The sequence below is a fragment of the Amphiura filiformis genome, unplaced genomic scaffold (genome assembly GCF_039555335.1).
Source record: "Amphiura filiformis unplaced genomic scaffold, Afil_fr2py scaffold_22, whole genome shotgun sequence".
Taxonomy (NCBI): Eukaryota; Metazoa; Echinodermata; class Ophiuroidea; order Amphilepidida; family Amphiuridae; genus Amphiura; species Amphiura filiformis.
The window spans coordinates 1,763,496-1,779,934 of record NW_027305486.1 but is presented as its reverse complement, the minus strand read 5'-3'; the positions used below and the strand labels follow the sequence as shown (position 1 = coordinate 1,779,934).

Genomic DNA, 16,439 nt, shown 5'->3' with positions numbered 1-16,439 from the left:
TCTCTCTTAACGTTTAACCAGGAATTAGAAAGATTATGTTTCACATTTAATTATTGGAGCAAACGACCGAGCAAACACACAAACATGTACACATCATGCACCGACCCACCCCTCGACACAGTGGGGAATGTGTTTGGGGGTTGAATGTATTTGTGAGTTGCGAAAGTACTTCTTTTCTCCCGTCAAAAATCCTACCTACAATATTTTATGCTGCATTTTTGTAGATGTAGACAGTGTGTTGCGTCGCCGGCAGCACGATCTTAAACGGAGGCATCTATCTTATAGTCTGGTGCCGAAACCCAAAATATCGACTTAACCCAAAAGTAGCGTCCGCACAATGTTTTTTTGTTGTTTCTATATCGTCAAGACCTACTGATTCAGAAACTGACTGATGCCACCTCAGCACCCTTGGGCATTTCGAGATATCCAAGATGGCCGCCAATATGGCTATCATCACATATAAATAGCTATATATCAGCTATATAAGCAGGTATGGTGATGATTTTGGCGTCTTTGAATAGGTTTTAGGTGTCAACGAATTCATATCTGTCCTTATATAAACCACGGAAATCTTCTTTTACATTGAAATCCAATATGGCCGCCAAAATGGCCGACACCACATAATAAATAGCAACGTATCAGCTATTCAAACTGGTATGGAAATGATGTTAGTGTCTTTGAATATGTTTTAGGGGTCAATGAATTCATATCTGTCCACTGAATTCTTCATTCACATTAAAAAATTAATATGGCCGCCAAAAAAGGTATGATGCTGATGTTCATGCCTTTAAATAGGTCATAGGGGTCAATGAGTTCATATTTGGCACATTTTGTCTTTATTGAAAACATTGCAGTCTTTATTCACATTGGAATCCAAGAAGGCTGCCATTTTACATGAATTGCTACATCTGAGTGTACTTAAGAGGTATAACAATGATATAAACAGCTTTAATTATGTTGAATGGGAAGATGTGGTCACTTATTCAACAGATTTGATATCATAATCCTCATGATCACTTTGCTCAGCTACAGTTTTTGTCCATCTGACAACCATATAACATATCATCATGTGTATTTTTGAAGGTGCTGGTTGCACAACATCTGGCAATGTCACTTGTTTGGTCCATCTTTCAGCCAACCCAACTGACATCGATCAGGTGGATCCTGGTTTAACACTGGCTCTAGTGCTAACTTGCAAATACACTTGTTTTACATTTTCAGCAAATGCCCCTGTTGTTGGTGCTTGGTGGCAAGGTTTCAACTTAGGTGTGGTTGTCACTTTCCGTTTTGTAATTTTTAACAACCAAGCGCTGTACACCACATTTCGCCATAATACATTCTAGAAACGCTTGCTGTTAGAATAAGAAAAATTTTGATGCTAATTTATTGCACATTCTAGGGAAGCGTGGTTACCTTTTTAAAATAACCGAGTGAGAGGGTTTTCAAGAAAATATTTTTCCTGTCAAAACTGAAGCATCCTCTGTATAAAAGAAAATATGAATATTAACTGCACATCATATATAACGATTCGTGATACCCAATTGTGGCACATTTGATGTCGTTTAAGAGGCAGAGAATTTTATTTCAATTTTATATACGCCAAAATATTTTTTAATTGAGCAAGAATAAGGATAGAAAAACGTTGAAAAATCTATGTGAATATTACATTAGACCCAACCAAAGATTACTGTTTCGCTTTTATGGTAATCTAATCATTTATTTCCTGAAAAAACATTTTGGGTCTAATGTCGAATATTCACATACTTGATCAAAACATCGAACGTGTATACAAGAAAATGGTAGGTTTTCCTCTACAGTATTTTACTGACCATGGAAATGTACTGAGACACAAGCACGTGTCAAAATCGATATAATGTATTGTCCATATAGACGCCCAGTTATCATGTTTATATTGTTGATTTTTTTTGTATAAAACACGCAGTTAACAACAATTGAGCGCTAATAATACACATAAAAATTTTTAGGCAAATAAAATTCCAAAATATGGTACGTTTTCTGCCTTTGCTTGTCACGCGGTAGGCCTATGTTGAAGTTGCGATTATATCTTCAAATAAGTTTCAAATAAATTCCAACAAGAAAAGTGGCCGAGTGGTCTAAGGCGCTGGGTTCATAGTATGTCCAAAGCAGTCCGCCGCCGTGAGTTCGAACCCCGCCTCCGCCAAACTTTAATGAAGTAAAATTAAAATTAAAATTTTACTTTAAAAAAATTTCATATTGGGGAAATGTGACTGGCAGAATTTATGTATGGCATGGAGTGGTGTGCAAGCGCTCTAGTACCAAATCGCTCACATTGTCCCAGTTGAATGATTGCATCGCATGCTGCATCAAGGGTGGTAACCTCTGCAATTATGTCATCCACGGCCTGCTCCATATCACCCAACTTCTAACTTATGGCCCTTTTGAAGCACTTTGATAACAGTTGCCTTTCCAACGATATGCCACAATGCCACAATTGATATTCTCAATCCCTTGGTTGGCAATAAAGACAACCTGCTGGGTCATAGTAACATCAGCTTCTCATGGTTCGTTTTCATTATAATCAGTCCGCTGGATCACAATACCCAAATTGACTTCTTGTGGAACAGTCACAGCACATCGATGAGCTACAGTGTTTGTTTGCTGAAGATCTTTCACACGATTACAGAGCTGTTGACAAATGATGTCGATGATCTGAACATTGTTCTTAGTGCCATTAAGGGTGACTTGCTTTTGTAGCAGGATGCTATGAAGGCCAAGCTGATGTTGAATAATGGCTTGCTTTCCAGCACATTGGCTAAATGCTTATAAAATGCTTGCCACTGCAATGCAGTATTGTATGCATCAACATCTCAGCTTGTGTACACTGATTTGTCAAATTTCTTTCTCCTATTAAATATAGTCTATTGCCGAAACCAAAAATATCGTCTTAATCTATCCACACAATGTGTTTGCTGTATAGTGTGAAAAAAATACAATACTGTTACACATCGACTTGTTGCGCAGGATCTTATTCTGTCCCGCAAGAAGTCAATTTGGCTATTGTGATCCAACGGACTGATATGAAAACAAACCACGCAAAGCTGATGTTGTTATGTCCCAGCAAGTTATCTTCATTGCCACCCAAGTGATTAAGAAGATCAAAGTCATATGTGATGACACGAATTCCCGTCACTCACATATAGCTACATCACAGCAATCTTACCTGTAACCTTTTTATGGATGGGAAGGTACTTTTTCCAAGCATACAATAATAAATATTTCAGCAACCGCAAAGAAGCATATATAAATATTGTACCACAACTTCTGGCTGCTCATGCCCTCTCTGGTTCTGACACTATGGCATATCTTTGAAGAATTGGTAAGGCAATTGTTATCAAAGTGCTTCTAAAGGACCATAAGCTAGACGGGTGATATAGAGCAAGCAGTGGATGGCACAATTGCAGAGGCTACCACATTTTGTTGTAGCCAACTGGGACAATGTCAGAGGTTCGGTACAGCACTGACAACCACACCAAAGTTGAATAACTTGCCACCAACAAAATGTAAAAAGAGCTCATTTGCAAGTTATCACATGGAAGCGAGCATTTTCTTTCCCCCTGATCATCCACCTGAACTGGATCCACGTCAGTTGGGGTGGCTGAAAGATGAAAACAAGCCTCTGACACCTGTGACATTACCAGATACCGGTATGTAGTTGTACTTGATGAATAAGTGACTTTAATAAAAATCAATGCTGTTTATCACTGTTCTAATGTGAGTAAAGGATACATATGTGCCAAATATGAAATTCGTTGACCCCGAAAGCCTATTTAAAGACACTAACATCATCACCATAGCTGTTTATATAAGCCATTTTATATGTGATGGTGGCCATTTTGGCGGCCATATTGGATTTTAATGTGAATGAATACTTCAGTGGTTCATATAAGGCCAAATATGAATTGGTTGACCCCTAAAACCTATTTTAAGACACTAACTTTATCACCACACCTGCTTAGATAGCTGATATATAGATATTTATAAGTGGTGGCGGTCATAATTTTGGCGGCCATATTGGATTTCAGCGTGAATAAAGACTTCAGTGGTTTAGATAAGGACTAATATGAATTCGGTGACCCCTAAAACCTATTCAAAGACACTAAAATCATCACCATACCTGTTTATATAGGTTATATATGGCTATTTATATATGGCGGTGGTCAATTTGGCGGCCATATTGGATTTCAGCGTAAATAAAGACTACTGTGGTTTAAATAAGGACTAATATGAATTCGTTGACCTCTAAAACCCATTCAAAGACACTAAAATCATCACCATACCTGTTTATATAGCTGACATATGGCTATTTATATGTGATGGCAGTCATTTTGGCGGCCATCTTGGATATCTTGAAATGCCCAAGGGTGCTGAGGTGGCATCATTCAGTTTCTGAATCAGTAGGCCTTGGTGATATAGAAACAAGAAAAAAAAACATTGTGCGGACGCTACTTTTGGGTTTTGGACTTGGGCACCAGACTATTAATCATAATGCGCATGGGCAATGATGGCAAAGTAGAATATGTGGATATTGTCATGGATGTGTCCATTGAACGTCATAAGATGACAAACGAGTAAATAGATGACTGTGTAATACTGGGATCCGCCTCCTGTCTCTGTTGGAAAACACTGTTAATACGGCATCTTTGCCCGCATCTTTGCAGCCCTATATACTATGTATACTCGACAAGTTCTTAATTTGTATTTCTTACGTACACGATCTGTGCAGATTGATTTGTTGTGATGTATCATACTAGCACTGTCATTACAACTAGTATAGTGTCAGGATTTATGCATACGTGTGCCACCGTCTCGTCATTATCCAGAACGTGGAATGTATTCTACGCTACATTTTAAAATGTGAGTATACCCAGCAAACACACAATTTTTTCGACATCATTCGCAAAGGGTTAGAAAATGCTGCCAGAAAACGTTTAAATATCGGGTTATATAAAGGGTAAGCCTATATAAAGGGTATAAAACGTTTTCATAACATTCAAAAACATTTTATGATAACTGACTGCAAACATTTTAACATATCGTTATTTAAGTGTTGACAAAATATTTGGCAAAAAATGTTTGCAAAAAATATTCTTCAATAACATTTTGAAAACATTAAAAAAATATTTTTGTAGTGTTTTCATACTGAACGTTTTAAATCGTTTTCATGACCTTTATATAACCCGACATTTAATGTTATTAAAACGTTGTTACCAAACCAAAAGCCCAAAATATAACCTGTTTAAAACGTTTTAAAAATGTTTTGAGATTGCACATGTAGATAATAATTAGACGTACATGCAAATGATCATATTGGTAGGTATTTTTTATTATTATTACATGAATATTATTTCTTGTCGTTGTTGTTGGCGATGCAAACACATTTTGTTTTTAAACTGTGTGGCTAAAATGATCGGTTGCTTGACAAAGATATCGCCCAGTATATCTAATTATACCTGAAATCGAAGAATTTTTGAATCACAAAATGCCCATTTAGTGGCCACAAAAGTATAAGTCTGCGAATATGTTTCGGGGTTTTGTTGGAACGGGTCATCTTTTAATATTGTTATATGATAGAGATCCCATTATTTATAGTCAGCGTATATGCATGGGATTTTGGTAGTCGCGTACAATATCAATATACTGCGCCAATAAAGTATCCTTACACTTGGAAAAATAATCACAATTTCCAAAATGAACAATATTTGGGTAAATTTTTATTTGTAATAGATCTAATCCTGCACATTATGACACCACATTGAATCCAATGTGACTTCAAGAAGTAAAGTTTCAACCATTTGATTAGACGAAGGTCCAGTTTCAAAAGTGACAAACTGGCCTATTCAAAGCTTCACAGACTAGACATCTGGTTTGTGAGTGGTGAATGGCTAATTTATGCGTTTGGCTTTAATTTAAAATAAAAGGAACAAAAGAAAACTGAAACAAAGGAACTGGCAAATAAAATGAACGTTATGAAAAGTACAGAGAAGTAAAAACTGAAATAAAAACTGCTTTAAATAACGCTTCATTGAAGAAACTGTGTTGTCTCTTTCATGCGCTTGTCGGAATCTTTTTGCGCCTTGTATAGGTCAGTTTGTCACTTTTAAAACGGGACCTTCGTCTATTCAATTGCTTGTAGGCCTAACTTTACTTCTTGAGGTCACATTGGATTCAATGTGGTGTCATAATGTGCAGGATTAGATTGTGATTATTTTTTCCAAGTGTAAGGATACTTTATTGGCGCAGTATATTACGTAGAGTGCAGTTTGCTGGGGAATCAACACGACGTAAGATCGGTAATACAAATTTACATTGTGTATTCAAGCTTTGATTTAGAGAAGTTTTTTCTACTTGTACATTATACGGCATACTATTATTTTCAGCCAGTGACTGTAGACCATTGATTTTATGTATATGCTGTTACGTAATCAAGTGGGTGATATAATTTTTGCATGTGTTGTTTGAAAGACAAAGGTACAGTGCCTATGTGATCATAGAGAAAAAGTCAACTCTTATTCAATACTGACCGCCCCTCGTAATTCTATCTAATGTCTATTATTTAAATAATTTCTCTAGTAGAATCATCATCATCTGTGTTTCGCCATTTTCATGACTGTCATCATCAAGTCATCACCACCACAAGGATCAGCGGCATTTCACTATATTTATGAAAGGGATAAAATTCAAATCTAAATCTAAAGTTTTGTCACTATTTTCTTCCTTCCGCACATTCATATCGTTTATTCTATCTTTCTTTCTATTGTTTTTTCTTCTCTTTCTTTCTTTCTTTCTTTCTTTCTTTCATTCTTTCTTTCTTTCTTTCTTTCTTTCTTTCTTTCTTTCTTTCTTTCTTTCTTTCTTTCTTTCTTTCTTTCTTTCTTTCTTTCTTGCTTTCTTTCTTTCTTTCTTTCTTTCTTTCTTTCTTTCTTTCTTTTTTCTTTCTTTTTTTTCTTTCTTTCTTTCTTTCTTTCTTTCATTCCTTCTTTCTTTGTTTCTTTCTTTTTTTCCATCCTTTCTTTCTTTCTTTTTCTTCTTTCTTTCTTTCTCTTTCTCTTTCTTTCTTTTTCCTTTCTTTCTTTATTTCACTCTTTCTTTCTCTTTCTTTATTTCATTCTTTCTTTCTCTTTCTTTTCTTTCTTTCTTTCTTTCTTTCTTTCTTTCTTTCTTTCTTTCTTTCTTTCTTTCTTTCTTTCTTTCTTTCTTCTCTTACTTTCTCTCCTCGTGTAATCTTCTTCCTTATTTATTTTTCTTGTATTTCGTTTGTCTGTTTCCTTGTATATAGAGATTAAAAACAAAATGGGTCAAGTCAAGAGTCGGCGAAGTGGATTGGCGAAATCTAAGGCTAATGCTGACGAGAAGTCGAATTATGACAAGACAGAGACAGCAACAAACTATAACCCAGCGTGTATCATCGACATACTCGTAGATGATGTACTACTTAAGATATTTTCTTTCTTGACCATATTTGAGACGATTACAGCATCCAGGTTTGTAATTTATTTCGTGAAGTCACCTTGGTCTCTAGGGCGGACATTTATAAATGAATTTAGACGAGCAGCAACAACACTACTTGCATTACATTACATGGACGTTTTTATGTTAGGGCCGTTTTTTGGATTTGACTTTGGATGTTGTTCTATGGAGAGTGTCCGTTGTGAAAGCCACATTTTTAGTAACAAGGAGTCAATTTAAAAACAAATTAATGTATTATACAGTAGTTGCCCGATCTGCTCTTATACAGTCGAAGGGCCATTCAACTTTGACGCGCTATTATTAAGCTGTATGCTATGAATATGCACTCAACGAAAATTCAAATTTACTTGGTTTAGGTTACAGTTTTAAAAGCTTCCATATTTCTCTCTACAACTCCTAATAGCTATATGTTTTATAAATAACTACAAGAAAGGCTTTCAACATTCCATATATGTTCACCAAATATACCGTAACTTAAACACAAATTTTTGTCATGAATTGAGATAAAAGAGTAACAAAAACTACTATATTTTAAAACTGGTGCAAAGTTCATAAATCAGGAATTTGCATATGATTAGAAACATGGTTTATAATCCTCATATTAAAGGTTAAGACCAAAACCTGCTGGGATGAAAAGGGTATTTTACAAGACGGAAAAATACCAGTTAACCAGTAGGCCATGCGCTTACAACATTGAGAAGGTACATGCGACCCAGTGTTAAACTGCGCGCGAGTATTTTACTGAACTCAGATGAATAGCGCGCTTGGGCGCAACAACGTCGCGCGTGTGTACCCGTCCATGGTGTCAAGTCACGCGGTATGAAGTTGTTTACTTCATTCATTCATTCATTCATTCACTTTATTTATACACGGTTACATGTTCAAAAATAGTTGTTCTTCCACACGTCCGTGGTGTAAAACATTAAACATAAAAACAAGATTAAAAGATAGATATATAAAAGAACATTATTATATACAGGTTATTACAAAACATGATAAGAGATCGTTTTAAAAACAATTATCTTACAGATGTAAAAAACTTTAAGAAAATAAAAAATACATAAATCTTTAAATAATTCAAAGTTAAATTTCGAAAAGTTTTTGACCGATTTTGACCATTTGACCTTTTCGTCGATAGGCCGAATCTGGGTAACCAATTTATTAAAGTAGGGATAACCATCAAAATTTCATGTTGCCCCTATTGCTACAAAAGATTGTTTTCTGATAGAACTCATCAATAGAAGTATTTTGGTGGTTAAATGGTCAAAATCGGTCAAAAACTTTTCGAATTATGAATTTTCAAAGTTTCCCATTCTGACCGGTCATTGGAACGAAATAAAATGACATGGTCCAAAAATAGCAATTGGGAGCAAAATTGGCATAAGCATATATTTACCTTTATATATTTCTTTATTTTAACATATATGCAAACATGAAACAAGCATATTGTGAAAGTATCGAAGGGTTTCTTATGAAACGGCACTTTACTAGTCAATGGCATATATTATTTTTTCAAACCGAGGCATTGAAATCATGCATTTAGAGAACATTTGGCAAAAATCATCCAAGATGGCCGATATGGCACAAAATCAAAATCAGGTGAACTTTTTTTTCACAACCAAACATTTCAATGTTATTGGGTTTAATATGACCAATTAGTAGGTGTATGCAAACAAATCTTAAGTGTCATTGAAGGTCATTGACTTATTCACAACAATAGAGGTTATCCACTTCGCTCATCATGCTCATGTGTGACTTCTAACAAAAGGTGCTGGTTCCCGTAGTATTCCTCATTCAAAACAATTCAATGCATGACCTCGGAGTTACCTGGATGACTTTCGTGGGCTATTTTGAAACAGTTATGGTTGCACATTCAGGTACTTCTAAGCAAGTTCTAAACAAGGTATAGCCAGCAGCAAGTTGTAGATGGTATAGGCCTAAATATAAGAAAACGTTTAGGGTTGAAATCAGGTGAAAATACATCAAATGAGCACGAAACTTCACATTTATGTTCAGAAAGGTGTCTTCTTAGCATGATTCGAAAGGAGTATGGAAATTCCAAAGGGAAGCCGGTGATTTAATTTGTAACTCAAGATCTACTTGTTCAATTTTTTAACCTTTTTACAGAGGGTATGATAGAGGTATTACTGGCAACTCTGCCAAATTACAGCTCAGTAGGCCACGTTTTTCACCTGATCTTATTAATCTGAATATTTTGTGCCATTCTTGAGCGGTGCTGAACTCAGCCACTGGTAATTAAGCGCACTGTGGCGATGGACCAATTTTGACTCGCATTTACAGGAAAATGAAATAAGTTATGTTCCTGTAATTTGCAAGATAGTTACAAAATATAATTGCCATTTTTACAGAAAAATATTGAAAAATAAAAGAATGAGATCAATTTAGAAATGTCTGTGCAAGCAGTGCACAGTTGAGCTCCCTGCATGTCTATGGGAGTGTTCTAATCAAGTTGATGGTTCATTGGTCATCCCTAATTAAAGCTTTGAGAGAGCGCACCACCGTTAAATGCGCCATTGGAATACACAGGGAAAGACGTACTTTTGGATGGCGCTCAGCAATTCAAAAACGTATTTCATCTATTAAGTTTCGTATCAAATTAAAGCTAATCATGTATAGAATATTATTCTACCAACGGAATATATTGCTAACCGTCGACTAAGAAAAAGTGTGCAAATTTAACCTTAAAAAAATTACTCAATTTTCGAAACCGGACATTGTTCTAATTCGCGCCAAAACTCCATCTCTGAAATAAAACATTGGGACTTTTTCTCATATTTTGTCATGTAGACACTTGTCGAAAGCAAATGAGCTGAAAATGGGCAAAGTGTTACTATACGTTTTGAAAATAAAGTCGCAACAAGCTCAAAAAAGCGGTGGACTATTTTAACCGAATTTGACTGGTACATAAATCGTGGAGTGATTTGGTGGTGCGCTCTCTTGTCCAAGTCCAAACAAGTGCAAAATTCGGAAACCTTGCATAAAAATTCGTCACTACAGATCAACTTAATTACATGTTTTTTTTACTTAAATAACAAGTTGTCAAAAAAAGTCCATAATAGTAATGAAATTTTATGAAATTGCACATGGAATTAGATAAATATATATAGTATAGTATACAAAAACTTTACTCACCTAATATATCTTGGAATTTGGATAATATTTACATTAAAATCACTCTTTTATACAAATAACCTGTATATTTCACTTTAGCTTGCTGTGGAGGGAAAGCTATGGGTATCTCAAATCATAAAGTCGGCTACAGTAGATGGGAACTTCCTGTTAGGTGATTGGCCAAGTTATAGATTTATTGGTTGATATTTAGGGGTGCATATTTGGACTTTATCAAAACATGTTTTTGCCAAAATTATAAACAGGCTAATATGAGGTACTACTGATGCACTGTATGTGCACTCAAATGAAATCCATTGGTCAGTGTAGGGAGATAGGAGTGGGTTCTTGTGCTGGTCATCCCTAGTAGTAGTAGTAGTAGTAGTAGTAGTAGTAGTAGTAGTAGTAGTAGTAGTAGTAGTAGTAGTAGTAGTAGTAGTAGTAGTAGTAGTAGTAGTAGTAGTAGTAGTAGTAGTAGTAGTAGTAGTAGTAGTAGTAGTAGTAGTAGTAGTAGTAGTAGTAGTAGTAGTAGTAGTAGTAGTAGTAGTAGTAGTAGTAGTAGTAGTAGTAGTAGTAGTAGTAGTAGTAGTAGTAGTAGTAGTAGTAGTAGTAGTAGTAGTAGTAGTAGTAGTAGTAGTAGTAGTAGTAGGAATCTGCATAAACTGCACGGACTAAATATTAATTGGGGTGTGTCAGGATATGATGTAAAATAATTGTATGACAGAAAATGTGCTTTAATTAAGTTTACATATTATGGTGCCATGATGTTGTGAATTTGCCTAAAATGGCGGATTTAGCGAGTGGGGTACACAATTTCGGACTTTATGCAACATTGTTCTGTTATTATCAAATTTATAGGGGTTTGAGGTGATATTTCCTAAACTTCGTCAGCTTTTGCCATTCATCACAGTTGAAATACACTCGCAATGTAGGTCTACCAATTTTTTGAACATGGGAGGAGCTTAAAATATGGCTCTTAAAAGTGGTACGTACTCAGAACGTTTGAATGGCCCCCGTGGGCTCAAATTTTATAAACTTACGGTAAAAGACCTAACCTTGTTAGTCATGAGCGGTCTTTCATTCCATCTACAGCCCGCACATGGAATGCACTCCCGCCTCACATTCCTGGAATTGTGAAACGGAACAGCTTCAAAAAGGAGGTTAATAGCTATCTAGGCGCCAACCCGTCAGCTTTATCGTAACGACAACAGCTGTTAATGCCTTGATATGTCTTGACATAAAAAAGACAACTGCACGGATTTCTGAATGTCCAATGAAGCTGTTACTTTGTAGTGCTTACTTTGATAACATTTGGCCTCAGGGTACCATTCAAACTTTCTGAGTGCGTACCACTTTTAAGAGCCATATTTTTTAATCTCCTCCGACTTCCAAAACTGGTAGATTGCAAGTGCATCTTAGTTCCGATGAACACTTGATATTGATATTTAGGTTCAGTAAGTATCACCTCAAACCTCAATAAATTTGATAATATCAACATAATTTTGCTCAACTTCAGAAATTATACCCCCACAAAAATCAAATTCAGTCCCCTTAAACCCGCCATTTTAGGCTAATTCACTACATTATGATTACCATAATATAATAATAATAGGTTTATCACCTCAAAAATAATCGCAGCAGAAACACGTTATTGAATGCTCCTACATTATTGAGCTTTATTAAAGCATCAAAAACAGAATTGAAATCGGTCAATGCATTGTGATGTAGTGTCAATTTAAAGATGCTCGTAGATGGAATGAAATCCTGCCACAAATGGCTGTAATGACAAAATCGGCACATTTCGAGATTTTGAAGGTTTATTTGGAGGCTTGCTTGAAAAAGCAGCGTTAATTTAAATATCATATGTTAAATGCCTATCTTTCCTGACTTCGTTATAGAAAACAAAATTTAAAAAATCTATCATTGAATAATTATAATAAATTAACCAAATATACTATTTTAGCAATTTCGGCCAATCTGCAGACAAATTAACTCTCAAAAAATGACTAAGTTCAGCTAATTAATATGCAAAATTGATGCCAATAGAAAACCGTACATGATATAAAGGTGCGGTTTTTTTGCACACATATGTATACAAAGTTCTTTCAATTGATAACAAAAAATACACAAAAAGTAATTAATTATGCAAATTAGGTAATTACAGTTAATTATGTATTATTATGCAAATTAGGCATGAGTAATTTTGGTGGTTTTTTTTCAATATTTAATGAACGTCTGTTCATTCATCATAAATTTTTTAAGAATGATCCTTTATGAGGTTGAATAAGTGAATTGCGGTTAATTATTTAAAAACAATACAAAAAAATAAAAAGTTTGACATTTTGACTGTGTCTGGAATATAATTTTCATTTTTACTGTAAACATGGTATGTGTTACCATTACTCAAAGCCAAGTCCGAAAAGTAAAAATAAAAATTCAGTTGCAATGAGACATTAAATTAACATTTTGTCATCACGATTAACATGGGAGGATAATCGGTAAATGGAACAGCTATTTTACTGTACCGCATACAAAATTAGTATGGTTTTGGACACACACAATGGCTTAGAGCTATTGTGGTTTGGAAAATTACTCCCTAAAAATATCATTGATTAATGTTTTGCTTCAACTAGTTTTAGGGAAGTGCTTCATTCGTTGTCTACGGAAATAATTTACATGCTAAGAAAGATTAGTATTTCAGCTAAATGGCGGTAGGTCCCTTTACTTCAATAGGCCTATATTTACTGATTTATGAGCGATCTTCAAAAATCCATAAAAACAGGCAGTAGTTCTTAAACAAAACAATTTTTAATTTTGGGGGACCAGATGGTAGCCTCGGGAAGGCTTCACACACCATATATTAAAAATTCAAACAATTTGGATAAATGAAGCATATGAAGAAATTCATTTATCGACATGGATGTTTTCTAAAATTGGCCAAATTTGAAGCGCGCCCTTTTCAATTCACTGTTATGCTTGCATGCACAGTGTAGCAGAATTATTGTGCAGCCACTGTGACATACCTAATAATAAACTAATGGAAAGCACATTTTTTATTTGAGTCAAAAATTGTGTCCCCCACAAAATTCAAATTCGGCCTCCCTAAATCCGCCATTTTAGGCAAAATATGCTACATTATTATGAGCACCATAATATAAAATTATGGAAAGCACATTTTCTATCAAATAATTATTTTACACCATCTCGTAGCTAAATTTAAAGAAAATAATATTCCATATTTAATGTCAAGTCTGTAGTATTATCTTTTTAATCACCCGTTTCATATAGAGAGATTATTATACACCACTACCCCACACACAGACACACCCCTACACCAACATAATACATTTCCTTTAAAATCGTATGTGCTTTAAATTCATCTAACGCCTCATATGATTTTGGCGAAAGTAAAGGGAAAAATAAGGAAGGCCGGAAGAAAGAAAGAAAGAAATGAAGGAAGGAAGGAATGAAGGAAATAAGGACGGAAGGAAGGAGGGAAGGAAGGGGTAGGAAGGGAGGAAGGAAGAAAGGAATGAAGGAAGGACGGAAGGAAGATAGGACGGATGGAAGGAAGGAAGGAAAGAAGGAAGGAAGGAAGGAAGGAAGAAGGAAGGAAGGAAGGAAGGAAGGAAGATAAAGAGAAAACTTGTTTTCTCCGGTCCGGTTTTTGAAGAACCCTAGACTCGTCGGGTTATTAGGACAAGACCCGGGATAACACGCTCGAGTTATCAATCCTTTATTTGTTTCCAAATCATTGCGCAATCGGATCACGTGTAATGCTTGGGTTGTCCTTGCTTTGTGCATTGAAGATTGTTGGTATTAGTGTAACATTGTTTTCCCTGATTTCAAATGTTCAACGTAAAACATGGTGAAATGCACATTACACACTGATATCATTCAGATGTAAATGATACTTTTATCGAAGATTGGTCTTTCTAGAAACACTACGATATTTGTATTAATTGTTTTCCACGTTTGCCTGATTTTGCCGACAGGTAAGAAATTATTATACTAAACAGACTTTCTAAGATTTGTTTTCTCTGTTTTTGATTCGGCAGAACATGTAAACGGTGGCACAGTCTCATCAGAGAGCCACACTTGTGGCAAACTATAGACTTTTGGAATGGTTACAACCTGCACTCACCATGGCAAAGTGAACAGGATGAAGCTAATTACACTAAAAAGTTAGCAAACACAACCATGCGATTCCTTCAATTCTACACGGACTCTTCGCTAAGAGTTGTATATCTCCGGGCTTCAAACTGGGCCGTTATGCGACACTTGATCAATAAGTGCCCAAATCTACAAACGCTTTCATTTCTTTCACCAGATCAACACACTCCTTCTACTTGCAGTAAGGATATATATAGGTATTTTTCCAAGAACAAATTTGCTTTGCCTTTACAACTTAAAAATCTTCAGCTATCCTTTGTTGAAAAACAAAAAATATGAAGTTTTTCACCCTAAAGAATTTTGGATAATATCAATCATACAATTCAGAGACACTATCATACCAGGAATTCTAAAATGTCAAAATTTACGCCACCTAACACTTTATAAGTGTGATAAAATATCACCAGAAGACGTGGAAATATTGACGTCTGGATTACCAAAGCTTCAAGAAATATGTCTGCTTTATTTCATCAATGCAGCTCTAGAGGAGATCCTAAGAATAATTGTTAAGAACCTTCCAGACCTGACAAGCCTTCATATAATAACGTCTAAATATCTAGGTGGTAATTATGAAGTAGTCAAGTACGGCATAGACAATATCTTACATGAATTAAGTAAGCGAGGAAAGTTTAAAGATCTTCACGTCACAGATACGTTTTTTACCCCGGAATCGTTTGCTACTATGACCCAAGCACTACCTAACATGACAGAACTGGGGCTTTACGCTTGCAGCTGCGTAACTGATGAGATTATGACAATAATAGCGCGTGATCTATCAAATTTAAGGATTTTATTATTAAACGATTCCGGACCATACACTGACATAGGGTTAAAAGCGTTGCAGTATCATTCGTCTTTGCAATCATTGACTATTTTCAAGGAGCCGAGACATAAACCAATACTGTCGACAGAAACTATCTTTGAGACGCTTATGTCGTTACCAAAGCTCAAGGAAGCAAAACTTCTGGCGTGCCTGAATATGAAGTCCGATCAATATATTATCTTCCAGCGATATTTGGATGAATTTCGCACAATAAAGCCACATGTAAGAATCTGCACCCAGCAGCGGCGTGGGCCCGTGTTTTGCGCTACTATGTACATTGGAACGGATATGAGAAAATTAATATTTTTCCGTAATCAATCACCCGCGCTCTTTGATAAATAAGCTCTATGTTATCAAATTTGAGTTTGTTGTGTTTGTTTTTTCAGTTGTATAGACTTCACATTTAATATGGAATCTATGTTTGCAAAATTCCACGACTGGTCTGAACGGACTCTGCATAAACTGACGGTACAAAAACAACGGCACGAATTCCTGGTTGTCCAATGAACTCACGCTCTTTCTTTGTGTACAGTAAGTTTTTAACATTTGGCCCCAGGGGGCCATTCAAACACTGAGTGCGTACCAATTTTAAGAGCCATATTTTTCAAAGCTCCTCCCACTTTCAAAATATATTACAAGTGCATTTCAGTTCAGACGAACACTTATCGGTATTTAGGCTCAGTAAATATCAGCTCATACCTCAATAAATTTGATAATATCAGAATAATATTGCTCAAATTCGGAAATTTTACCCCCACAACAATCAAATTCAATCTCCTTAAATCCGCCTTTTATGCTAATTATG

General features: G+C 35.5%; 1 protein-coding gene across 1 annotated transcript in view; it reads left to right on the top strand.

Annotated features, from left to right (window-relative positions):
- Window positions 1-16,439, top strand: part of LOC140143498 (S-phase kinase-associated protein 2-like) — a 19,718-nt gene extending 3,279 nt beyond the window's left edge. The window contains exons 2-5 of the mRNA XM_072165329.1: window positions 4,701-4,896; window positions 7,319-7,523; window positions 14,697-15,008; window positions 16,021-16,439. Of these exons, the coding sequence (XP_072021430.1) occupies window positions 7,333-7,523; window positions 14,697-15,008; window positions 16,021-16,141 (624 nt within the window). The 5' untranslated portion in view covers window positions 4,701-4,896; window positions 7,319-7,332 and the 3' untranslated portion in view covers window positions 16,142-16,439. The remainder of the gene's footprint in view (window positions 1-4,700; window positions 4,897-7,318; window positions 7,524-14,696; window positions 15,009-16,020) is intronic.